At 41.6% G+C, this 26,704-nt stretch overlaps 1 protein-coding gene across 3 annotated transcripts in view; it reads right to left on the bottom strand.

Annotated features, from left to right (window-relative positions):
• The window catches only part of ENOX2 (ecto-NOX disulfide-thiol exchanger 2), a 363,942-nt gene that overhangs the window by 167,857 nt on the left and 169,381 nt on the right, over positions 1–26,704 (bottom strand). For all 3 annotated transcript variants that reach the window (XM_030209544.1, XM_030209543.1, XM_030209545.1), the window contains one exon: positions 12,851–12,957. In XM_030209544.1, the coding sequence (XP_030065404.1) occupies positions 12,851–12,957 (107 nt within the window). The remainder of the gene's footprint in view (positions 1–12,850; positions 12,958–26,704) is intronic.

Raw genomic sequence — 26,704 nt, 5'->3', positions numbered from 1 at the left:
CTGTTTACTATACTGAACGACTGCTTGGTTGAATTGGCAGCCTGTGAAATGCATTGAGAGAAATTCTGTTTTTTAGTTGCCGTTAAGGCTTGACAGTACTTTTGTCATGTGCTTCCTACAGTTTAGCATGTCTTCTTCCAGGCAAGATTTATGCCATCTCCTTTCCAGTTTCCGTCCTTCGCGTTTAAGAATCCAAAATTCTGGAGAAAACCAAGGTGAGTGTTTGTGAGTGGGGCATAAGACCTTTTTTCATGGTGCCATTTTCTCTAAGGTCTTGGCTAAGTGTGAATTCCAGATGTCAACCTGTTCTGACACTGTAGTTATCTTTTCATCCACATGTGGATAATCCAAGGCCTCCAGGAAATTCTCAGCAGTCAGCTTTTTTTTTTTGTCTCTGATCTCCTTCCAAACTCTGGGAGGTGCCATTTGTTTCAGGTGGTCACTTAAGGAAAACTTTATTAGAAAATTGTCTGTCCATGAGAGCGGTGTTATTTCAATACTATTATTCCAGAATTCTGGGATATCCACCCCTTTGTAGAATACTAGGTCTAGTATGTGACACTTTTTGTGGGTTGGAGAATTGATCACCTGTGTAAATCCTAGTGCTGTCATCGCATCCAGAAAGGCAGCTGTGGTGGTACCTGGGGTTTCGATGTGTAGATTGAAATCTCCCATGATCACCAGCCTGGGGTAATTCAGGGTCACTTGAGTAATCAGGTCTAGGAGTTCTTGCACAGATGTGTTGTTACAAGGTGCTTGGTATACCATGAACAGCCAGATTGGTTTCTTCTCTTCACGTTGGATTAAAAGAGATTCTGATTCATGTAGCTGGTCATTTCTATAGCGCTACCAGTCGTACGCAGCTCTTCACAATTCTGCACAGTTTGATTGTATCCTGAATCAAGACTGCTACCTCTATACCCCGTCTTCCTGGTCTTGGTTGATGTTGGGATGTTGAAACCTGTTGGGCATAGTTCAGCCAGTGGTAAACCCCCACTTTCATCTAGCCAGGTTTCACTTATTCCTAGGATGTCAAGATGCTGTTCATGTATGGCATCATGGATCACCGAGGATTTCTTTGCAGCTGAACTGACAGTCACCAGACCTATAGTTCCCAAGGGTGGTCTGGGGGTAGCTTTGATGTGACATGATCTTTTAAGTACTGTTATGTAGGCGTTTGACCTCTTGCACTTTTGCCTTCTTTTTGGTTGGTGGGGATTATGGTTTCTTCTCCCACACACCACTAGGATGATCGAAGTCTCATGGTCGGTGGGACCAAGGCACATTTTTTTTGTGTTAGAAGCTAGATAGGCAAACTTTCACTGGGTGGCACTGCAGTCCACTCTGTGTTTACCCTGTGGATCAGCAATCTTACTAGTTGGCAATGCATGGTTAAGGTTTTAAATAATCTAAAAGAATAGACCTTTTTTTATGTTTAAATCTATTTTTATTGGATGGCAGTCATAATCGACATCACATTTTACACAATTCTTCCATATATACTTAAACCCAAGTATTTGACAAAACTTTCATCATATGATTATACATATTATGGGCGAATGCTATCGCCTTGTCTCTTAAACTTTTAGTAACAAGAACATCTGTATTGACAGCTTTCACTATACATCTGAATTTGGTTATCTTTTATCCTTTTGATAACTTTTATCTCCCCTCTCCCTCCCATTCTAACTCCCCTCTCCCCCACCCCCCTCCCCCCCGTTCCTTTTAAGTCATAGCAGTTTAGTCAGTAGTTCAGTATGTGGCTGCGTGCTGCAGATGTCATTGAGTCCCAAAACGGACTCCAACGCTGTTGGAATTTCACTCCAATCCTTGACTCCAAGTCCCTTATAGACATGCGCTCCATACGTAATAGGGACACCATACGAGCATGCCACTGCTGCCATGTAGGGTATTGATAGGATAGCCATTCTGCAAGGATCGCTTGCTTACCAACAATTATTACTCTCTGCATAAATGCAGCATATCCTTTTTTTTTTTTGAGGACACCCCCAAGTCTGGATGTCCAAATAGCAACAGTGGGTCATAATGCCACGCTTGTCTCCATATCTTGGTGACCCAGGCTATGATTTGTTTCCAAAATTTCTGTATACCGACGCAAGTCCAAAACATATGGCCTAGAGTAGCTCCTGGGGCACCACATTTTACACAATCTCCCCAGGGCGATAACCCCATGTAAAATGCTCGTTTTGGTGGGATGTACAGGCGTAGAGCTATTTTATATTGTAATTCCCAGTGGGTCGCAAAATCTGTGACTCGTCTTATCTGCAGGACATGAGATTTCAGCTGTTGCTCCAAGACTGTTATTTGCAAATCCCCAGTCCACAAGTGTGCCAATCTGCGGTATTCCAGTTCTGGGGTTGTATCCCGTATATGTCTGTGATGATACGACATCGGTACTCTCTGCTGTGACTCCAAGGTAAAAGCTGAAGAGAGTTCTTCTTGAACATCTTCTGTCATCGATGTCCATGGTAGTGTAGAGATATAGTGGCTCAGCTGTCCATAATAAAATTTATCACTGTCCAATAGTGTATATTCGTTTTGCAAGTCTGGAAATGTTCGTATATGACCTTCTCTAGTCACAACTTGTAACAAATATACTATTCCTTTTTGTTTCCATTTTTGAAATACAGAGTACATTTGACCTGGTACAAAAGCAAAGTTATCACAAATTTGTAAGTATGGTGTCACTTTTATATCAAAGTGGTGTAATCGGCACACCCATCTCCATATTGCTCTAGCCGTTGTCATAATCCCAGAGTATTTTAAGGTATATGGCATGGGTGCGCCTGTAGCGTGTAGGTAATTGCTAAAATGTAATTTCGGGGTAAGGCTCAATTCTAGGGCTGTATTTGTGTAATCACTGGTATTCCTATACCAGTCATTTATGTGTCTCATTCTGCTAGCAACATTAAGATAGCGGAGGTTTAAGAGTCCCAACCCCCTCCATATTCCACTGGTATACTTAAAGAATTAACAGATAAACGGGCCTTTTTCCCTTTCCAAAGAAATGTCTGTAGCTGTTGATTCAAAATCTGTTCATCTTTTCTCCTCAAATACAGTGGTATAGTTTGAAAACAATAAATCCATCTGGGGGCTATAATCATATTAAATAATGCTATTCTCCCTAGTAACGATACCGGGAGTGCACTCCAAGTTTGTAAACTTAATTTTGTGTCTGTAAGCAATTTTTGTAAATTAAGTTCATATAGCTGTGACAACTGATCTGGAATGCGGATTCCCAAATACTTAATAAATCTCTTCTCCCAAGTAAGGGGAAAATTATTCTTCCAATCTTGGTTATCTCCCTTAACTACCTCTAACGCTGACGATTTAGACATATTTAGCTTAAGACCTGATAGTTGTCCATATCTATTTATTTCAGTTAACAGAACTCGCATTGATCTAGGTGGGTCAGTGACAGTCAACAGCAAGTCATCAGCGAAAGCCAGTACCTTCACCTGCTGTCCTGCCACCGATATTCCTGTAATGTTTCTTTGTTTCATGAGTGTACGTATGAGTGGTTCTAATGATATCACAAAGAGGGAAGGTGAAAGAGGGCAACCTTGCCTAGTACCCCTCATAATCCCAAACTCTTTCCCTCGCAATCCATTAACCAACACTTGTGCTCCTGGCTTGTAGTAAAGAGCCTGAGTCGCCCACAGAAACCAGCCTGTAATTCCCATAGCTTCCATAGTATGAAATAAGTATTCCCACCCTACCCTGTCAAATGCTTTATCTGCATCTAGACTCACTATTACTGATGGGATCTCCCCCTCTTGGCTGGATGCCATCGCCAATAATAGGCGGCGTACATTATGCGTGGCTTGCCTATTTCGAACAAAGCCTACTTGCTCCATTCCAATTAATTTGGGCAGATATTTTGCAAGTCTTTCCGCCAGTATTCTTGCCAACAGTTTTGTGTCTACGTTCAACAGAGATATTGGTCGGAAATCTTCTGCTCTATTATGCGGTCTTCCCGGTTTAGGTATTAATGTAATTAAAGCTGAGTTGGTATAACGGGGGAAGCCCCTCCTCTCTATCACCTCCTCATAATATTCTAGTAATGCCAGTTGTGCTTCCAGGGGCAAGCTTTTATAATATTCCCCGGAATACCCATCGGGTCCTGGTGCCTTGCGTAATTTAAGTTTCTTAATCGCCTGTTGCAGTTCTCCCAGGGTCAGTGGTGCATTTAGCACAGTCAATTCTTCACTCGTCAACTTTGTGAGCCCCGCCTTATCTAAGTATTCGTGTACCAAACTTGGTTCTGGTGGAGCACTGGCCGAGTAAAGTGAGGTGAAATGATTAGTAAAAGCCTGCCCAATTTCATTTTGTGTGACTATAATTTTACCTGTATCATCCTTTAACGCAGTCACCACCCGAGGTGCACCCCAATTTTTGATAACTCTAGTTAATAACCTCCCTGTTTTATTACCAAAACGTTGCAATTTATATTTATAGTAGATCGAGGATCTGGTCTCATTTTCATGCAATAAAGTGTTTAGAGTTATTTGGATTGCTTTCATATTCTCTAAAGCAGTTAATGTGTGTTTATGTGCATATATTCTCTTAGCTTTCGCTAGCTGTTTTTCTAGGCGCAGAATGTTTGCCACCCGCCGCTTTCTCCTAATATTACAATAGGCTATGAGGTCACCTCTCAAGACTGCTTTCGAGGCAGACCAAAATAAAGATGGGTCTGTTTGTGCATGTTCCTTATTATTAATGGCGTAATCACCCCACTTATTTGCTAAGTATTTCTGAAACAGGGGGTCGTTATGTAAATATGCTGGGTATCGCCATCCTGTTCCTCCAACACCCCCGCCCGTAATCTCGAGATCTAGTCTGGTCTGATATTTCTTCCGGTCCTATATGGGCTGCCTTTACCTGGGAAAACATAGTTCTTTCTATGAATATGTAATCTAACCTCGCTAAGGTGCCATGTGCCCTGGATCTATGTGTGTAATCTTTTTCCCCAGGATGCATCACTCTCCAGGTATCTACTAGGTTTAGAGCTTTTGTGAACATTTTCAATCCTTTCGCCCTCTGTCCTAAATAATGTGATGAAGTGGGATTTGAGGTATCTTCTCTTGGATTAGATACTAAATTAAAGTCACCCAATACTAACAATTTATTTATTTTATGTTGGATACAACTATTTTCTAGCGATCTGAAAAACCCTGGGTCATATTCATTTGGGCCATATACCCCCACTAATAAAAATTCAGTGCCTTGCATCCATACCTTTAAAAGGAGGGTACGCCCGTGTTTCCCTTTCTCCACTACTGATATTTTACATGCTAGCCCTTTTCGGATTAATACCACCACTCCACCTCGGCGCCCTTTGGCTGCTACTGCATGGCATTCCCCCACCCATGATCTTTGCAACTTTGCGTGTTCCACATCATTACGTCTCGTTTCCTGAAGGCAAACTATATCAGCCTTATACCTTTTTAAGGCCGTTAAGATTTTATTCCGCTTTATAGGGGAGGTTATACCCCCCACATTCCAAGATATTATTCTAATTGGCATACCATAAAAGTAATATTAGTATTCCCACCATCACCACCATATAAAGGCACCCCCTTGTTCATTGAGCACATATTGTAATTTGTCAGGTTTCTCATAATCTGTGCACATAAATATTCTATTAATAAGTTTCTAAATAAACATTTCTTACTGACCATCTGCCAAAGATTTTCCCCCAATCTATTTCCCCTTCCCCCCTCCCATCCCCTTATCCCATCAACCCCACATATACCCTTCCTCATCCACCTACACTAGTCAGGTGTTGAGATAAGGACTTCAGTGAACAGTAGAGACCCCAAACTCCACAGATTAACCAAACATGCATACATACACTTATTCTGAAGGTTCCATACATTGTAACTCCCACAGAACGCTTCTGCACAATGGAAATAAACTTATGTTCAAACAGCATCAATGATGTTATTTTCGACGAGATATTTTTTCGCATCTGATACTGTAGGGAATATTTTCCACTGGTCCTGTATGAGCACTTTTAATTGAGCTGGGTATTGCAATACAAAGCGGATTTTCTTAAGTACCAAGGTTGAACAAATCACATGATATTGCCTCCGTTTCTCTTGAACTAGAGTAGAAAAGTCTTGAAAAATCAACACATTCTTTTTATTGTATTTCAGCGTATCTCTTTTGTGCTTGAATCCTTGAAGGATTTCTAATTTATGGCGGTAATTTAGTATTTTCGCGACAACCACGCGTGGGCGGTTATTATGGCGATCCTCTGTTCGGCGGCCCACGCAGTGTGCTCTTTCCACAATAAGCGGTCCCATCGTATCTGTAATCGCTAACTCTTTTGAGAGCCATGTTTCCAGCCACGTGTCAAGGTTTCTTTCTGGGAGCGCCTCGTCTAGCCCGACAATCCGTATATTATTTCGACGTGCTCGATTTTCAAAGTCATCCAACAAGTTTCTTTGATCTGCGAGCTGGCGTCGTAGGTTTATAATATCTGGGCTAAATCCACGTGTATCATCTTCAACGGCTGAAATTCTGGCCTCCAAATCTCCTACCCGGATTCCCATCCCGTCTAATGTAGTTTGGTAAGCTTCTATTTTGGTATTCAGCGCTTCCCATTTCGGCTCCCATGCTTTCGTGATCGCCTGGGTAAGCTGCAGGAGTTGATTTTCAGTAAACGCAGGTCCCATAATCGCGGGTTCCTCCGCCATCTTGGTATCCCCGCTGCCTGTTTTAAGTTTGTCTTTTTTCGCGGATTTTTGAGCCATGTCTTTCGGAAGCACTTTATAGTATTTTTCCATACAGTGAAGTCGTTCCGTATGTTTTATTTATGCAAGATTTAAATTTTAGTGGAGTCAGGGGTCTCAGAGCTTCGACAGCACGCTGCTCCCTAGCTCATGACGTCACCGGAAGTCCTCGACCTTTTTTTAAAGTTGTAAGTTCAGACCAGGCCTGTGAGATCAAAGGCTTCCAGCAACAGAGAAAAAATACCTGTACTTAGCACTTGTGAATTTACATAAGTATTGCCATACTGGGAAAGACCAAAGGTCCCTCAAGCCCAGCATCCTGTTTCCAACAGTGGCAAATCCAGGTCAGAAATACCTGGCAAGATCCCAAAAAAGTACAAAACATTTTATACTGCTTATCCCAGAAATAGTGGATTTTCCCCAAGTCCATTTAATAATTGTCTATGGACTTTTCCTTTAGGAAGCCGTCCAAACCTTTTTAAAACTCTGCTAAGCTAACCACCTTTACCATATTCTCTGGCAACAAATTCCAGAGTTTACACGTTGAGTGAAGAAAGATTTTCTCCGATTCGTTTTAAATTTACTACATTGTACAGTGGGGGAAATAAGTATTTGATCCCTTGCTGATTTTGTAAGTTTGCCCACTGACAAAGACATGAGCAGCCCATAATTGAAGGGTAGGTTATTGGTAACAGTGAGAGATAGCACATCACAAATTAAATCCGGAAAATCACATTGTGGAAAGTATATGAATTTATTTGCATTCTGCAGAGGGAAATAAGTATTTAATCCCTCTGGCAAACAAGACCGAATACTTGGTGGCAAAACCCTTGTTGGCAAGCACAGCGGTCAGACGTCTTCTGTAGTTGATGATGAGGTTTGCACACATGTCAGGAGGAATTTTGGTCCACTCCTCTTTGCAGATCATCTCTAAATCATTAAGAGTTCTGGGCTGTCGCTTGGCAACTCGCATCTTCAGCTCCCTCCATAAGTTTTCAATGGTATTAAGGTCTGGTGACTGGCTAGGCCACTCCATGACCCTAATGTGCTTCTTCCTGAGCCACTCCTTTGTTGCCTTGGCTGTATGTTTTGGGTCATTGTCATGCTGGAAGACCCAGCCACGACCCATTTTTAAGGCCCTGGCGGAGGGAAGGAGGTTGTCACTCAGAATTGTACGGTACATGGCCCCATCCATTCTCCCATTGATGCGGTGAAGTAGTCCTGTGCCCTTAGCAGAGAAACACCCCCAAAACATAACATTTCCACCTCCATGCTTGACAGTGGGGACGGTGTTCTTTGGGTCATAGGCAGCATTTCTCTTCCTCCAAACACGGCGAGTTGAGTTCATGCCAAAGAGCTCAATTTTTGTCTCATCTGACCACAGCACCTTCTCCCAATCACTCTCGGCATCATCCAGGTGTTCACTGGCAAACTTCAGACGGGCCGTCACATGTGCCTTCCGGAGCAGGGGGACCTTGCGGGCACTGCAGGATTGCAATCCGTTATGTCGTAATGTGTTACCAATGGTTTTCGTGGTGACAGTGGTCCCAGCTGCCTTGAGATCATTGACAAGTTCCCCCCTTGTAGTTGTAGGCTGATTTCTAACCTTCCTCATGATCAAGGATCCCCACGAGGTGAGATTTTGCGTGGAGCCCCAGATCTTTGTCGATTGACAGTCATTTTGTACTTCTTCCATTTTCTTACTATGGCACCAACAGTTGTCTCCTTCTCGCCCAGCGTCTTACTGATGGTTTTGTAGCCCATTCCAGCCTTGTGCAGGTGTATGATCTTGTCCCTGACATCCTTAGACAGCTCCTTGCTCTTGGCCATTTTGTAGAGGTTAGAGTCTGACTGATTCACTGAGTCTGTGGACAGGTGTCTTTCATACAGGTGACCATTGCCGACAGCTGTCTGTCATGCAGGTAACGAGTTGATTTGGAGCATCTACCTGGTCTGTAGGGGCCAGATCTCTTACTGGTTGGTGGGGGATCAGATACTTATTTCCCTCTGCAGAATGCAAATAAATTCATATACTTTCCACAATGTGATTTTCCGGATTTAATTTGTGATGTGCTATCTCTCACTGTTACCAATAACCTACCCTTCAATTATGGGCTGCTCATGTCTTTGTCAGTGGGCAAACTTACAAAATCAGCAAGGGATCAAATACTTATTTCCACCACTGTATATATATATATATATATATATATATATATATAAATACAAAACCAAACCAAACACAACAAAAAAATCTTATCACTTTTGTAAGAAAAAAAAAAAAAATTTTAATGAACATTAACCACGGCTGGATTCTGGAATGGTCTGGAGGGACTCAAGGAAACAAAGTTAGCAGGCAAGACCTAATTTAACCTTCCTTATCCCATCAGATCAGCCCAGATGCCTGGGATGTACCAAAGCAGTAAATTACATAGGGTGAGTACTTGTAATCTCAGCCTTCAAAACCTCAGCCTCAAGGACCACATCATGTCTCGCATGCAAATCTAAAGGAATGCATGGAAATTAGAAATATAAAGACAAAAAATGAACTCAGAACCCCCAAATTCAAGGTTTGGTAAAACACATTGTTTTCAGCTTACAATTAATCTCTTACTTACTTAGATGTGCTGTGCACAGCAGGTATAATCTCAGAGCCACCGTATCTTAATTGACTGCCCCTTTCGGACTGACCACTTGTCTTTTAGATTGTAAGCTCCTTGAGCAGGGACTGTCCCTCTATGTTAAATTGTACAGTGCTGCGTAACCCTAGTAGCGCTTTAGAAATGTTAAATAGTAGTAGTAGTAGTAATTGTATGTTATGTCCTTTGAATTAATGCATTCTTTCCTATTTTTAATGGATTTCCTTTAATCACTATTTTATAAATTTCGTAAACTGCCTTGGGCTTTTATTAGAAAAGGAGGTATATCAAATTTTAAATAAGTCAAACTAGGCATGTACCATAACATTAAGAGAAATAAAAACATAAATGCATTTCCTCTTGTACTGGGAAAAAACAAAACAAAACAAAAAACACCTATGATGGACGTTTCCCAAAGATAATATATTCCACCAAATAAATGCAAAAGAAAACATGTTTTTCTACCTTTATTGTCTGGGTACTTTATTTTTCCAGGCATGCTGGTCCCAGTTTCTTCTTCTCTATTTTCTGTCTGTCTTCTGCTCTCTTTCCAGTGGGTGTGATCTATTTGTCCTTTCTCCACTTTCCTCTTTTCTTCTATCTAGATTGTAAGCTCTTTGAGCAGGGACTGTCTTTTGTGTATGGTGTATAGCGCTGCGTATGCCTTGCAGCGCTATAGAAATGATAAGTAGTAGTATTTCCTCACTATATTTGTCTCTGATATACTTCCTCTCTCTTTTTTCTGTCTCTCCCCACAAATTTCACCTTTTCAGTCCTCCACCCATATTTCACTTACCAGTACTTATCAACTTTCCATCTCCACCGCTCATCCCCTACCTCTCCTGTTTCCCTCCTTCCCTGGACTCCAATTCCCTTCTTCATCCACTCCCCATTACTACACTTCTACCTTCTGTACTTACCATCCTTCTCTCACTCATCTCCCTGAGAATCCCCATGGTCTGTTCCACATGGTTCCACCATGCCAAGTATTTCCCCTTTCTCTCCCTTCTTACATCTTTGAAGTCCGCCATCAACCTGCCCCCCCCCCCCACCCCTTATGGTCCAGCAACTCTCCATCTCTTCTCTCTACCCCCCCTTCTCTCTTATGGTCTGGAAACTCCCCACCTCCTCTCCCCCTCTTCTCCCTTATGACCAGCAACTCTCTGTCTCCTCTCTCCCCCCCACTTCCCCTTATGGGCCAACAATTACCTGTCCTCTCTCTCTTCTCTCCACCCCTATGCAGCAGCAACTTAATATACCTTCTTCTTGCTTTTTCCCCTTATGATCCAGTCCTTTCTCACTCTCTCTTCCTTCATCACCTTCCCAAAAAAGTGCAGTTTCAATGTACTGCAGGGCAGCAGCTTGGAGAGGAAAACCTACTCAGGAAACCCCACCTGATGACAGGAGATACAACTACACAAATCCCAATGTTATGCACTTTCCTGGGCTGTGTAGGCGGCAAACTGCACACCGTTAAGTGAAAACCTATTACATGTGGTTTACTGCCTACACAACCCAGGAAGAAGCACAGCATCAGGGTTTGTGAAGCTACATCTCCTGTGGGTTCCAGCATCTCTCCCCTTCTCTTACTCTCTCCCTCCCCCTATGGTCTGCTAGTCCCCCCATGGTTCATCTCCTCCTCTGCCCAGTACCTCACCCCAGTGGTCTGCCATCTTCCTCCACTCTCCCTGGTTCCCTCACCCATAGTCTGGCATCTCACCTGTCCCTCTCCCTCTTGAGACCAGGGCTGCTCCGTCTTCTAACCTAAGCCTCCCTCGTCCAGAACCTTTCCTTCTTCCCTCGCTCCCCTCCCCCATGAGTCCAGCAACTCTCCCTCTTCTTCCTATGCCTGGAATAGGCTCCCTGCGCCAGTACGTCAGGCTCAGTCTCTGGCTGTCTTCAAGTCTAGGCTTATAGCCCACCTCTTTGCTACTGCTTTCGACTCCTAACCATGACTCTCTTACTCAACACCCTCACTTATCACCCCTACCACTGCAATTTCCCCACCCCTAGCTGTCTGTTCGTCTGTCCAATTTAGATTGTAAGCTCTGTTGAGCAGGGACTGTCTTTTCATGTTAATTTGTACAGCGCTGCGTAAGTCTAGTAGTCTAGTAGCGCTATAGAAATGTTTAATGGTAGTAGTAGTAGTTCTTCCCTCATAAGTCCATGTTATTTATGCTATGTCTATGTTCCTTAATATATATTGGTCACACTAGAAATATGAAAAGTAATGCAAATTTTCCACATAACTGTTAAACATTTTGAAAGATCTGCTGCAGAATTTGCTAATTTTGTTGAACAATTTTCCCATAATTTGCTGCAGGAAGTGGGAGCCTTCTATGTAATGTTTCAAGAAGGAAGCAAACTAACAAAGTGTAAAGTCCTGTTTAAATCCAGGATGGTCGAACTCAAGTTCCTAAAGCAAGGAGGGTAACAATACATTCCAATCTCCCTTTTGGATTGACTAGACACAAATTATGCCCACAAAATGGTGTACAGAGTGCCTGGGTAGTCTAGACAGTTCTGCCCTGAAACTTAAAGTTAGGGGAGCATGGTGGGAGAAGCTAGAAGTTCTCAAACCTGTCTACGGATGGAGCTAAATAAAATCCTGACTCACTTCCAACAAACCATCGAGTAAGCTCCATGTGGGGAACTATAGTTCAGTTCTGGTTGCAATATTCTTGTAGATTGGATATTAGACTCAAGTTTTCCAGTAACGGTAGAAGGATGCGCTACTAATAGAGACAACTATCAAAGTAAGACATCATTTGACAGGATATTAAAGCAGGAGCCACCTATTCAATTTAATTAGTACCTACTAATTTAGAATTTAGTGGATAGTGTGCTCCGAAATGCAGAAAATCAGGGGGGAAAAAGCGTAAATTATTTATTGCAATTAGCAGTAAGTGGATTTAAGCAGACTGTTTTATTCTTTTGAAACTGACTTTTATCCTCAAACAAAGTAAGTCCCTTAAAACTAAGCAGCCTTTATGTAGAAAGTACATTTTGTGCTACTACAAGATGCATAATGAGAAGATTTTCTGAATCAAAGGACTAGAAGGGAATATCTCCTTCTTCTAACCTAAAAGAACTCTTAAGCTTGTGCACAGACTAGCACAGCATAAGCAACATCTTAGAAACCAGACAAGTAACATTTCAGAAGCTCAACATGTACATCCTAACGTCTAATTACTGCACGACTATTATTGCCATCTTGGACCCAGCTAAAGAACAAAGACCATAATGAGTACATTACCTTTGCTGAAGTAAAGGCTCAAAGACTGCGATGAGAACAGTTTTGTAGACCTTTCATTATCTGAATAAGATCTGACTTTCATGTATCTTCTGGAATGCAGTGCTATATAAAATACCTGCTGAATTTTACAATCAATATCCTGTTAAAAAGAGGAGACTGTACTTGGAGATTTAACAAAACAAAGAAAGGAATACACCCACCTCAGCTTGTTTGCACCATATGCTGATGTTCTTACGCTGGGCTTTGCTGAAATTGTCCCACGCCTTTTGTTTGCAGGCGGAATGGTATACAGCTACTATCTGTTCAACTGTAGAGTCAAACCGATGATCATAGGCCCAGAATCATCCAGAAGGGGCAATCGAGAGAAGTAAAGGAGTAAAAGAGAGGAATCAGGAAGATGGGTTTTGCTAATCCATTTTGTACGACACTGTGCTCTGCTGGGGTCATGCAGAGACACACCACATGTAGTGTTCCAGTGTACTTATTCCCATACAAGGGAATAACAGAAAAGGGGAAAAATAATTAAGTGGCAAGAGTCTTAGTTAATTTTGATCTACATGGTATGTTGCATTATCAAGAAAAAAAAAAAGGAAAAGCCATTCATTTAAAACTTTATTTTGATATTTATGCACACAGTTTGAATAAGTTCAGATTACTTTCATTTCTTGGGACACAAAGGAAAATGTGCAAATTTACCAGAAGAATAGCTTCTTGCTCTGTACTCCTTTTAGATTAAAAGGATAGAAACCCTGAAATAGGAATCCCAAAGTTGATGTGGTCTTTCCTGGGCTAAAGTCCCAAAGCAGAGAGCCACATAAAGCGACTTACCTGTAGCAGGTATTCTCCGAGGACAGAAGGCTGATTGTTCTCATATGTGGGTTGACGTCCACGTTGGCCCAGGAATCAGCATTTTGCCAGCAAAATAAAGTTTTGCTAGAGTCTTCTAGCACGAGAGCTGCGTGCACCGTGCATGCACGGACGACTTTCCACCCTGTAGCGTGAACGTATTACTTCAGTTTAATCTAAAAGCACAGAAGCAAACAAACAACAAACACTCCAAAGGGGAGGTGGGCGGGTTTGTGAGAACAATCAGCCTGCTGTCCTCGGAGAATACCTGCTACATGTAAGTATCTTCGCGTGGAGGAGTAGCCTAGTGGTTAGTGCAGTGGACTTTGATCCTTGGGAACTGAGTTCGATTCCCACTGCAGCTCCTTGTGACTCTGGGCAAGTCACTTAACCCTCCATTGCCCCTGGAACAAAATAAGTACCTAAATATATGTAAACCGCTTTGAATGTAGTTGCAAAAACCTCAGAAAGGTGGTATATCAAGTCCCATTTCCCTTTCCCCTTTCTCCGAGGACAAACAGGCTGCTTGTTCTCACATGTGGGGTATCCCTAGCACCCAGGCTCACTCAAAACAACGAACACTGGTTAATTGGGCCTCGCAACGGCGAGGACATAACATAGATTGACCAGAAACCACAAACAACTAACTGAGAGTGCAGCCTGGAACAGAACAAAAATGGGTCTAGGGGGGTGGAGTTGGATTCTAAACCCTAAACAGATTCTGTAGCATTGACTGCCCAAATCGACTGTCGCGTCGGGTATCCTGCTGAAGGCAGTAGTGAGATGTGAATGTGTGGACTGATGACCACGTTGCAGCCTTGCAAATCTCCTCAATGGAAGCTAAGTGAGCCACTGACGCAGCCATGGCTTTAACATTATGAGCTGTGACATGACCCTCTAAAGACAGCCCAGCTTGGGCATAAGTGAAGGAAATACAATCTGCAAGCCAATTTGAGATTGTGCATTTTCCGATGGCGACTCCCCTCCTGTTGGAATCGAAAGAAACAAACAACTGGGCAGACTGTCTGAAGGGCTTCGTCCGCTCAATGTGAAAGGCCAATGCTCTCTTACAGTCCAAGGTATTCAAACTGCTTTCGCAAGGGTGGGTATGAGGACAGGGAAAGAATGTTGGCAAGACAATTGACTGGTTCAGATGGAACTCAGACATCACCTTCGGCAAGAACTTAGGGTGCATGCGGAGGACTACTCTGTTGTGATGAAACCTGATATAAGGTGAATGCACTACCAAGGCCTGAAGCTCACTGATTCTACGAGCTGAAGTAATGGCCACCAAGAAAACGACCTTCCAGGTCAAGTACTTCAGATGGCAGGAATTCAGTGGCTCAAAAGGAGCTTTCATCAGCTGGGTGAGAACGACGTTGAGATCCCATGACACTGGTGGAAGTCTGACTGGGAGCTTTGACAAAAGCAAACCTCTCACGAAGCGAACAACTAAAGGCTGTCCAGAGATAGGCTTACCCTCTACAAGGCGATAAGCACTAAATTGCACTAAGTTGAACTCTTACGGAGTTGGTCTTGAGACCAGACTCTGATAAGTGTAGAAGGTATTCAAGCAGGGTCTGTGTAGGACAAGAAAGAGGATCTAGGGCCTTGCAAACCTCCTCCATTTGAAAGAGTAACACCTCTTCGTGGAATCTTTTCTAGAAGCAAGCAAGAATCGGGAGACACCTTCTGAAATACCCAAGGAGGCGAATTCTAAGTTCTCAACACCCAGGCCATGAGAGCCAGAGACTGGAGGTTGGGATGCAGAAGCGCCCCCTCGTTCTGGGTGATGAGGGTTGGCAAACACTCCAATCTCCACGGTTTCTCGGAGGACAACTCCACAAGAAGAGGGAACCAAAGCTGACATGGCCAGAAGGGTGCAATCAGAATTATGGTTCCGCAGTCTTGCTTGAGTCTCAGCAAAGTCTTACTTACTAGAGGTATGGGAGGATACGCATACAGAAGGCCTGTTCCCCAATGGAGGAGAAAGGCATCTGAAGCTAGTCTGTCGTGGGCCTGAAGCCTGGAACAGAACTGAGGGACCTTGTGATTGATCTGAGTGGCAAAAAGATCCACCGAGGGGGGTGCCCCATGCTCGGAAGACCTTGAGGATTACTCCCATGTTCAGTTACCACTCGTGAGGTTGCATTATCCTGCTCAGTCTGTCGGCCAGACTGTTTACGCCTGCCAGATAAGTGGCTTGCAGAAACATGCCTTGACGGCGCGCCCAAAGCCACATCTGGACGGCTTCCTGACACAGAAAGTGAGATCTGGTGCCCCCCTGCTTGTTAGTGTAATACATGGCAACCTGATTGTCTGTCTGAATCAATATGATTTGGTTGGACAGCCGGTCTCTGAAAGCCTTTAGAGCGTTCCAGATCGCTCGCAAGTCCAGGAGATTGATCTGAAGACCTTTTTCCTGAAAGGACCAAGCGCCTTGAGTGTGTGAAGCCCATCCACATGAGCTCCCCACCCTAGGAGGGATGCATCCGTCGTCAGCACTTTTTGTGGCTGAGGAATTTGGAATGGACGTCCCAAGGTCAAATTGGTCTGAATCGTCCACCAATGTAGAGAATTCCAGCAGTCGGTGGAAAATTGGATCACATCCTCTAGATCTCCCGCAGCTTGATACCACTGGGAGCCCAGGGTCCACTGAGCTGATCTCATGTGCAGGCGTGCCATGGGAGTTACATGAACTGTGGAGGCCATGCGCCCCAGGAGTCTCAACATCTGTCAAGCTGTGATCTGTTGAGACGCTCGTACTAAGGACACTAGGGACAGGAGGTTGTCTGCCCTTGCCTCGGGAAGATAAGCACAAGCTGTCGTTGTGTTCAACAGAGTTCCAATGAATTCCAATTTCTGAACTGCGGTGAGATGGGACTTGGAATAATTTATCACGAACCCCTGAAGTTCTAGCACCTGAATAGTCATTTGCATGGAGTGCTGAGCGCCTGCCTTCGAGGTGCTCTTCACCAGCCAATTGTCGAGATAAGGGAACACATGCACTCCCAGCCTGCGTAGCGACGCTGCAACTACCGCCAGGCACTTTGTGAACACCCTGGGTGCAGATGCCAGACCAAAGGGCAGTACAAAGTACTGAAAGTGCTGAGTTCCCAGTCGAAATCGCAGATACTTCCTGCGAGCTGGAAGTATCGGAACATTTGCGTAAGCATCCTTTATGTCCAGAGAGCATAGCCAATCGTTCTCTTGAAACATGGGAAGAATGGTGCTCAGGGAAACCATCCTGAACCTTTCTCGAACTAGAAATTTGTTCAGGCCCCTTAGGTCTAGGATGGGACGCATCGACGTCGAAGGTCCGGACTGAGCCCCAAAATGTTTTTCTCGTTGCGCTTCTTGAGACGCTTGAGTCCGTTTCTTCATATGAAGACACAGACTACAAGCGGCTGGGCGATTGTCGGGCCCAAGGCACTGGATACACCAGGCGTGGGTATCGGTACCTGAGATAGTCCGGTTGCACCATGTACAACACTTGAAGCCGCTGGGTGTCTTCGATAACATGGAAGGGAAAATGGCTTCGGCGAAATCAAACAACACGATTGTGCCTTGAAAAGAACAAAGGGGCACAAAAGAAAGGGAAGAACTTGGCCGTGCGGCCTGAAAATTGTCCGCATTGAAAAAGAAAGAAACCTTATAAAAAGGCCTAAAACCTAGAAAAATACGTGGAGAACTGTTTTTTTTTTTTTTTTTTAAATAAAATGAGGAAAAAATAAAATAAAAGTTAGCAAACTCGTCGTCAGATTTCTCCTGGGCCAAAAACGAAGAGCAGTGTAGAAACGCTGTTTCTCTGCCGCGGACAAGAAAAAACTGAAGTAGCACGTTCACGCTAAGGGCGGGAAGTCATCCACACATGCGCAGTGCACACGCGCTAGAAGACTCTAGCAAAACTTTGTTTATTTTGCTGGCAAAATGCCGATTCCTGGGCCGGCATGGACGTCAACCCATATGTGAGAACAAGCAGCCTGATTGTCCTCGGAGAGTGATCATTATAACACACCACAGATAACCACAAAGTCTTCAATTCCCTGTGCTTTGAGAATTACAAACTTGCTCCGTCTCAAAAGGTAAGAGGAACATTTACAGTAAACTGAAGGCTAGGCTTCAAACTGTTTTCATACCAACCAAACATGATTATATATTGAAAGAAATGTAAAACCATTTCTACCTTGAAGTACATAATTGGAAATAAGAACTATAATTGAATTCATGGTAAAACAAAAAGTGACAATCACATTCGGCTCATGAGCATTAGCCTGAAAATAGATATTTGTTTAATTACTTAAATTTATATTACTATGTATGCTGCTTCTGTATCTATAGCTTTACTTCTAAAATCCCAGAAGCTGGTCACAATGCTGTGTCAAGTCTCAGGTGTTGATAAGCATCAACGACATGAAAATAAAATCTAAGAATGCTGACATAACCATAAGTAAATGTTTGCATCATGGTTTCAGGGTGTGTTATGATGAGGGATAGTTCATACTCCCATGAAACTCCCTGTTACCTCTCTAGTGTTACTTACTGTACCCTGGGATTTTGCAGACTTCTGGCTTCTCCTTTAGTATTTAGAACCAGTTACTGTTTTCATATTAAGAAGGTTATTTTATAAGCAACTTGAACATGTATAACAGCATTTTACATGTTCATATATATGCTAATAAAACTGCCTGGAGATATAGGTGCAGAAAAGTGCAAGTTTGAAAATCTAGTGCCTACCTTTATGCAATATATGCTGGGGGTGGAGAATGCAAAGAATGGGGGTGGGGAGGAGGGAGGGGAAAACAAGAATAGCATATTTATTTTATATAATACACCTAATTTCTCCATATCTGTTTTGCCTGATAATTTTCTTTCCATTAGTCCTCACTATTTCAGAATCTGTGGGGCAGTTGCGTCCATCAACCAGCAGGTGGAGATAGAGTACTGAAAACTGAGCTGACATCTCTTGCAATCCAGTCCAGCTCTTCAGTATTTATGTAGACAAGCAGTAAGGATAATACTCAGAATAAACACAACAACCTTAACCCTAGAACGCATGACGTTAAAAATATATATATTAACGTCATGGGGGCCCCCATGCACATAATGTAGAAAAACACACTTAAATAACTTTCACAAGTTTATTTCAAAATTGCTCAATAAAATATGAATAGTGGACAACATTTTAATTATAATTTTTCACAGAAAACACCAAAAAATCTTTTTTTTCCCAAATTTCACGCAAAGACATGAAAACACACAAAAATGCATAGAAATCTATAGCAAACTAGCTGCAGCTACATTTTTATTCTAACTTTCTTTTCTATTATATTAGTCTTCCAAACAATTCTGACGTTATTTTTTCAGAAGAGTGTTCTTTGCAAACAGTTTCCTTACAAGTGGAACAATATCGCTCAGTTTTCCTCTCTATGTTTCTTGGACACATGAAACAACGCTTTCGTTTTCTTTCTCCTGGCTCTGGAGTAATCTGAAACTGTACGCCACACCGTTTCATTGCTTCTTTAGTTTTCTTTGGCAAGCATTTCAAGTCGCTTCGCTCTATCATGTGAGGTATTACAAGTTCATGACAAAGGTCCTTCAAGAATAAGCGTCTCCTGTCCTTCCTCTGTGCATGAAATTCAGGATGAGTTTCTGTATAAATAATGAATGAATTTAGGGCTGCTACATCAAGCATATTTGAAAATAGTACTACAGGCCATCGTTTTGTTTGCCTCTTACACGAATATTCTCCCACCATCTCATCCATTTTATCTACACCTCCTTTTGTTGCATTGTAATGCAGGATGATTTCTGGTTTCAATTTTTGGTTATTGCTGTCAACACTGCAATCGTGATGCATGGTACTGAGTAAAATTACAGATTTCTCCTTCTTTGCCTTGTAAGATACCAAAGTCGCTTTGTTATTGAATCCAAAGACACTCTCATAAAGTGCTCGCTGACGATTGTGTTTGAGTGCTGCTGGAATTTCTCGTCTGTTTTGCTTTATAGTACCAACAAGTGTAATAGCTTTTGCAAGCAGAAAATTGCCTAGTTCAACATTGGTGAAATAATTGTCCATGGTGATGTTTCTACCTGAATTGAATATTGGAACAGCAAGAGTTTTGACTATTTCAGACCCCAGATCCTTCTGTACTGGTGCACCAACCTCTTTGCCACAGTAGATTACGCCATTTATGCCATAATAATTTGCAGAATCACACATCCAGAAGATTTTTATACCGTACTTGGCTGGCTTGCTGGGCATGTATTGTATGAATTTGCAGCGTCCTCTGAACGGTACAAGTTGCTCATCTACAGTAACATTAGTACTAGGATTGTAAAGTTTTCTGCAATTTTTGATAAATATGTTCCAGATATAACTGATAGGGGCTAATTTGTCTGTTTCAAACCTCGCTGCACGAGTTCGCTTATCATCAAAGCGAATGATCCTTCTAATTTCCTCATATCTGCCCACTGACATTGTCGCCTTATAGTGTGGATCAGAAAGTGGGTCCAGAAATAATTCTCGTATTGGGACATCATACGATTTTTGACTCCCTGCCAGCAGGAAAAGTCCAATATATGCATAAAGTTCCTCTTTTGAGATATTTTTCCAGGACTTATTTTTTGCTGAAGCGATACGTCTTCCTTCTAGGTTTGAACATAATAGGACCTCTTCTGCAATATTGTCAGAAAAATAAGTACAGAATACATCTTTAGGGGTAAAGTAACTGGGACTTCCCACAGCTCCTTGAGCCTGTCTCACAATATTGTGTATTGGAGTACGTCCGACTAATGTAGGATTACTGTCCCAAAAAACATTCGTTTTGGATGTTCTACTTATCACTTCTTGAGGATCCACTAGATTCACTTCTTCATCATCAGAAGAATCACTGGATGAGGATGTTTGATTAGCTGGTGGCAGATATTCTTCATCAGACAAAGATAGTTCACTTTCATCATCGCTTTGAAACATAATCGCTTCAATCTCTTGGTCAGTCAGACACTTGGAGGAAGACTGTGCCATTGCTGACTAGATGTTAGAAAATGAAACAGATTTCCTCTCAACAGCTTATCTTATCACAGGTCCTTCAGCAATTAGCTCACAGTGTATACTGTCCTCAGTGTTCAGAGGACCTGAGGTGATGTCATGGCCTTATCACTCCCTCCAAAAATCACATGACATCCTCACATGTTATTATCCACACCCTGGCCCCTCCACCAGCATTACTGAGTACAAATAAAGTAACTTGAGACACAAACACTTCTGAGAACATGATAAAAACAGCGGGGGCCTAAAAGGCCCCCAATTCGTACAGATGTAGTTTTCACCAAACAAGCATTGTTACACCATAATGCCTATGAAAAAAAATTATATGAACAACTGGATATTATCAACAATGACATACTTGAGTAATACCTTGAGTTTCAAAATTCTAACTAAAGTAATTTTGCAGATAATAGCAAAAATGTAAGCATGGGGGCCTAAAAGGCCCCCAATATGCGTTCTAGGGTTAAACAACTCACTAACCTAACACTAACCAAACAAGCAAACACATGGATGTCTTGTCTGTGGACAACTTGCACAGAATAAGAAATATGAAGAAAGCACGATGCAAAAGTGACAGTTGTTATTTGGCCCGTTAATTTGCAACGACTAAACATCTCAGAAACCTCAGGCGGGCCTCTGTAATAGTGGGAAGGACTAATGGAAAGAAAGTTATCAGGAAAGACCTAATTTATCCTTTCATTATGTAGCTCCCCATTATTCCAGAACCTGTGGTATGTATAAAAGCAATAACTAGAGTGGATGGGATCCTGATGCCACTGAGGGCCGCAGCCCCAAAAGTGGTTTCCGAGCACGCCGCAACGTCCATCCTGCAGTGCTCTGCAAAGATATTCAAGCGTTGAGCAAGTTGGCGCCTTGCAAATATCCACAGGAGATAGTAAGGTAGTCTCCACTCTGGATGTCGCTGAACCCCTCATAGAATAAGCCCACAAGGCCCAAGGAGCCTGCTTCCCTGCAATCAAATAAGCTGCTGTGATAGTCTCCTTCAGTTATCTAGCAATTGGGGGCTTCCCAAGCCTTTGTTTACCAAAAAGCACCAACAGTGTCTGATTTGCGAAACTCATTTGTCGCTTCCAGTTATCTAATGAGGACTCTATGCACATTGAGAAGCTTCAAGGAAGAATACTGAGCCTCTTTGTCCTCTCTGCTCAATGTAAAAATATTTAAAAAATAATATAAAAAAATAATATAAAAAAATAAATAGAAAATAAAACTGGTCACCCTAAATAAAACAGTGTGCAATTGTAAGACCAGATAAAAGAGGACTGCAGCCAAAAAAACAGTTGAAAATAAAATAAAAAATAAAAATCTACCTCTTTAAAAAAGCCTACCCCAACGACCCCACGTAACCCTCTTCACCTACCAACACAGCATGACTATGATCGAACAGGACATCACGCAATCTTCATCCATTCCGACCCTCCACTTATACCTCGTACGATCACTACACAACTTTGTATTTGTTATCCACTGACTGGGCAAACGCCTTTGACGGTACTATGTAAGCCACATTGAGCCTGCAAATAGGTGGGAAAATGCGGGGTACAAATGCAATAAATAAATAAATTATATTTTATGATAACATTTGGTATTAACAATAACTTATAGATCGTTTGCGTGAAGGATCCGTTTTAAAAATATTTTGCGAGTTTTTTTATACTCTGCAAGTTCTTTTAGTGATGTTTGTAACGATCTTTTATTTTGGCGAGATTTTTTCAACTCTGACCCGGTAATGACGTATAAAAGGACTTTATGTAACTTCAGTCGTCTTTTCCAGCATTACTAGCGGTAGCGTCCATTTGCGATTAGATACACAACAGTAAGTATATTTCCGATTGCAGGTTTTCATACCGTTCCAACTTTGGGCTTTTAAATTTGGGTCACATCGTTCACGTATATTTTGATTAATAATGGAGAAAGGCATATAGTATTGCATTTTGAGTAAGACAGATCACTGGAGAATGGATATTTACATTTTGTCCAATTTATTTAGGTACTTGCTGTAATTGCTGGTTTTTCTTTTATGAAAGTTAAAAGTGAGTATTCAATTCTTTAACCATTTTTTTCATGAGTGTTGTAAGTGAGCATTCAATTTATTTAGGGACTTGCTGGATTTGTTATTTTTCTCCTTTTGGGTTTTTAAATTTGGGTCACATTGTCCACGTATATTATGCTGTTGCATGCTGGATTTTTTGATTAATAATGAAGAAAGGTATATAGGTATTGCATTTTAAGTAAGACAGATCATTGGAGAATGGATAGTTACATTTTGTCCGATTTAGGGACTTGCTGTATTTGCTGGTTTTTCTTTTATGAATGTTAAAAGTGAGTACTCAATTCTTTTATCACTTTTTTTCATGAGTGTTGTGAGCATTTAGTTTATTTAGGGACTTGCTGGATTTGTTTTCTCTTTTTCTTTTGTGAGCATTCTTTTTTTTTTTTAAACAATCTATTTATATTTTTCATTTTTTTCATATTATATATTTATTATTCTAATTTATATTCTTTTTTTCACATAGTTATTCATATTGGAACGTTCTTATTTTAGGTACGTGTCCTATTTTTTCTTCTTTCTTTTTTCTTTCTTTGTTGTGATACAATATGACTGTGTTCTTAGTATTCATTGTTTGCCATGATATAATACAATTATGTTCACAGTATTTACAAGTTTGAATAGATGCCTCTAATGGGATATAGTGAATCCCGGAGTTACCACTTGAATATACATATGTTTTTTTATTATTTTTCATTTATTTGGTTTTCATTTAGCCTTGATACATGGGTATAGCAACATTGTGAATGGTTCTCTTCATAATTAATGTTGTTTTATCAGTGATATATGCCTTATATTTATTAATGTATTTAATGTACTTATTAATATTGTTTACATTTTTAAATTATGAGGAATATTTGTGTTTATTATTGTTTGTATATATATTTTATATATATGTATTTTGATTAAGTGTGATATATAATGTTTTTATTTTATATTTGTAATCTTATGTGTTTGTCTATTTTAGCCTCTGACGCAGCCCCTTTGGGCGAAACACGGCCTGTGTCGGGCAATTTCTTGGTATATGGTAGTATTAATAAAATCTTTACAACTTTACATTTTATAGAAATCTACAGTGGCCTGAACCTCAAACGCCTTGGTTCCCTTTCAACAAGGAGACTGCAAGAAGAGAGGAGAGACCGCGTGGAAGAACTCCCAACTTGTAACTTTATGTAAGAGTATCCAGAACCCACTGCTCTGATATGATTTTGGCCCACTCCTCCTGAAACTCCTGAAGATGTCAAGAAGGCCTTAGAAGGACTGCTAAGCCTCCTCATGGCCAGCGAAAATGGAACTCTTACTGAAGCAGACGGTGGAAAGCACCACCAGTGCCTCAGAAATAAGAATACTGAGCTCTTAAGAAACAACCTCAGTACTTGTGGGTCATTCCCTTCCACAGGAGGGCGCTCTCCCTCCTCTAAACGGCTTCTTCAATGATTGCTCTTCTGAATAGATCGAGGCCACATCAGATAAAGAGGAAGAAGCAGAGTGCCTCATCGGTCCACTCCTGGAGGTCTAATCGAGATCTCTCAGGAGCTGGAGAGGCAGAAGGGCGAGAAACTGAAGAACCTTGCAGCAACTCTGGACTGTCCCTGCTTCAGTAAATAGGCCTGGTATAAAAGCAATATAAACGCTAGAGAAAACAAAGATCCTGAATGATCTGTCGGGCCCTGAGTTTGTAAAATGGTGGCTGTGCTTCGAACGTGATCACACACAGGCTGTTCTTTACTGCTATCAGAAGACCTAAAGTTCCTGGCATATTCATATGCTATGCCATACCTGAAGACGTGCTGCTGCCGACTATTTCCCTTACATCCCGCAGGATTCCCAGCTTGCATGCACTGCAATGCTCCAATGCTGGCTGGTGGGTCTCACAGCTGGAAACCCAATTAACTGCCTTTGAAGGAGTCTCCATTCATCCCAACTGTCACAAGCAAAGCACAGCACAACACAGTCCCAAGCGGTGAGTCGGGATCTCTCCCCTGCACCAAGAAGAACTTGAAGACCTCCAAGCGGTTCAGAGTCAAACTTCACTTACACTTATCAGTGCCAGCTGCTCCTCCCAAGTTCACAGTCTCCACAAGTCTTACCCCAGATGAGAAAGAATCAGGACACGATCTCCAGTAAACATCTTTCCTTCTTTCTTTTTTAAGGTTATTGTGCTGGAAAAGGAGAGCTCCACAGGAAACAGGGGAATGGTGAAGGGAAGGAAGAATTAAATCCATGAGGCACCAGACACAGGGATCTGAAGACTTCCAGATATGATTCTGCAGACTTAAGCCACCAGCAAAGCTCAACATGAGAACAGTTGACCAACTGGATCAGGAGCAAAGCACTCAGGACCAAAGGCTGAAAATACTGCGGAGTTTGACCAGATGCCAAGAGAGATATGTCTCAGTTCTGATGTCAGTTCTATCTCCACCTGCTGGTTGATGGACACAACTATCCCACTGGTTCTGGAATAGTGGTAAGCTACGTAATGGAAATGTCAATTCTTACTGCCACATACACACACAAATTTACTCCTTTAAAAATAGCCAGGCAGTATACAGGCTTAAATTAAAAAAAGAACTCAAAAGTGAATTTCATACTAAAGGTGGGCTGGCAATAAAACAGAATACAAGCTGAGGGCTATACTTGTCTCTATTTTGAGTGCGAGTACTTTTGTAACAAGAACTGCACCTCTAGAATTCTAGAGATGAACGTAGTTAGGGCAGAGATATATACATGGAAACATAGGAAGACACAGCGACTTCCTACAGGTCTCACCCAGATATGTGTTAATGTACTAGTAAAGGAGATAGAGAGAAAGCTGGGATGGAAAAACAGAGGAACCAATGGAATAAAGGATCAATTGGGAATAAGCATTATGAATGTACTTTCCAGGACCTGTGTGCATAAATCATCCTAGCATAAATAACCCAAAGAAGCAGCCCAGCGTCTTATAATTCAAACCAGCATATAGTCAATTGGATTGGGCATCTTTGCTGTGACATTTAGATGTGTGATTGGTTGGATAGATTGCAGTTTCCATTGGTTGGGGGATTGTAGTTGGAGGCATTTAAATATGTGAGCGTTGATGCCATGTTTAAACAGTCTTTGGATATTGGCATTCAATGCGATAAGTTCTTTATAACTAGGATGTTTTTAAATAAGATGATTTTGTAAAGTTGTCATCATGGGTTTTTTTATTTGTATTTTTATACTGGACCGAACCCTGACGAAGCAATAGCGAAATATGACATATGTTGGCCAGCGGTCCTTTATCTACCACTCTGAAAACAGATGACTTAAGCTATCCTTATAAACTGAAAAATTTACAAATTTACAAATCCAATTGAGTCGGAGTTTATACTAAGTGGAATTTGGAGCTGAATTTATGTCAAGTTGAATTTATAAAAAGAAACATTTTTATACTTTTTCAAGAAACAGAATAAAGAACTTGATTAAATTATAAGACACTAGGCTGCTTGTTTGGATTATTTGTGGTATTTTTACCCCCCCCCCCCCCCCCAGGTCTTTCAGTTGAATTTGATCTTTAAGTGTATCCGTTTGAAGTTCATAAATAATCTTAGCAGCATATCTATGGGACAACAACTATATTTTACTAAAGGGACTTTAGAAAGCATCTGTAGCAGGAAAATAGAGATTTTTCTGAGGTGATGGATCTTGAATTTCAAACCAGGACACTAATGGTAAGATAATAGACCAGTTTTCCATAGTTGTCTCAGCATCTGTCCCTGTCTTCTCTAGAACAGTAGTTGAGAATCTCCAAAAGGCCTGGCTAGAAGGGTAAACAAGATATGCAACTTGCCCTGGCTCACAGACCAAGTATATGGAAATATATCCTGAAAAATAGATCAGGGGAGGTTCTCAAGCACTGAACTTAGAAATCAGTGTTCAACTATTCACACTGACACCAAGGAAATGGTCTCACTCTAAAGCAAAGCAAAATGCTAAGAAAAGTACTCAGAGAATGACTCACCTTCCAAAAGTTTGATCCATCAGGCAGATGGGATAAGACTTAGACAGGTTTGTGCTTCTTACCTGCAATGATTCAATCTTGTGTATTCTAAAAGAGCACAG

The sequence above is a fragment of the Microcaecilia unicolor genome, chromosome 7, assembly GCF_901765095.1.
Source record: "Microcaecilia unicolor chromosome 7, aMicUni1.1, whole genome shotgun sequence".
Classification (NCBI taxonomy): Eukaryota; Metazoa; Chordata; class Amphibia; order Gymnophiona; family Siphonopidae; genus Microcaecilia; species Microcaecilia unicolor.
This window is presented reverse-complemented; position numbering and strand designations above follow the sequence as displayed.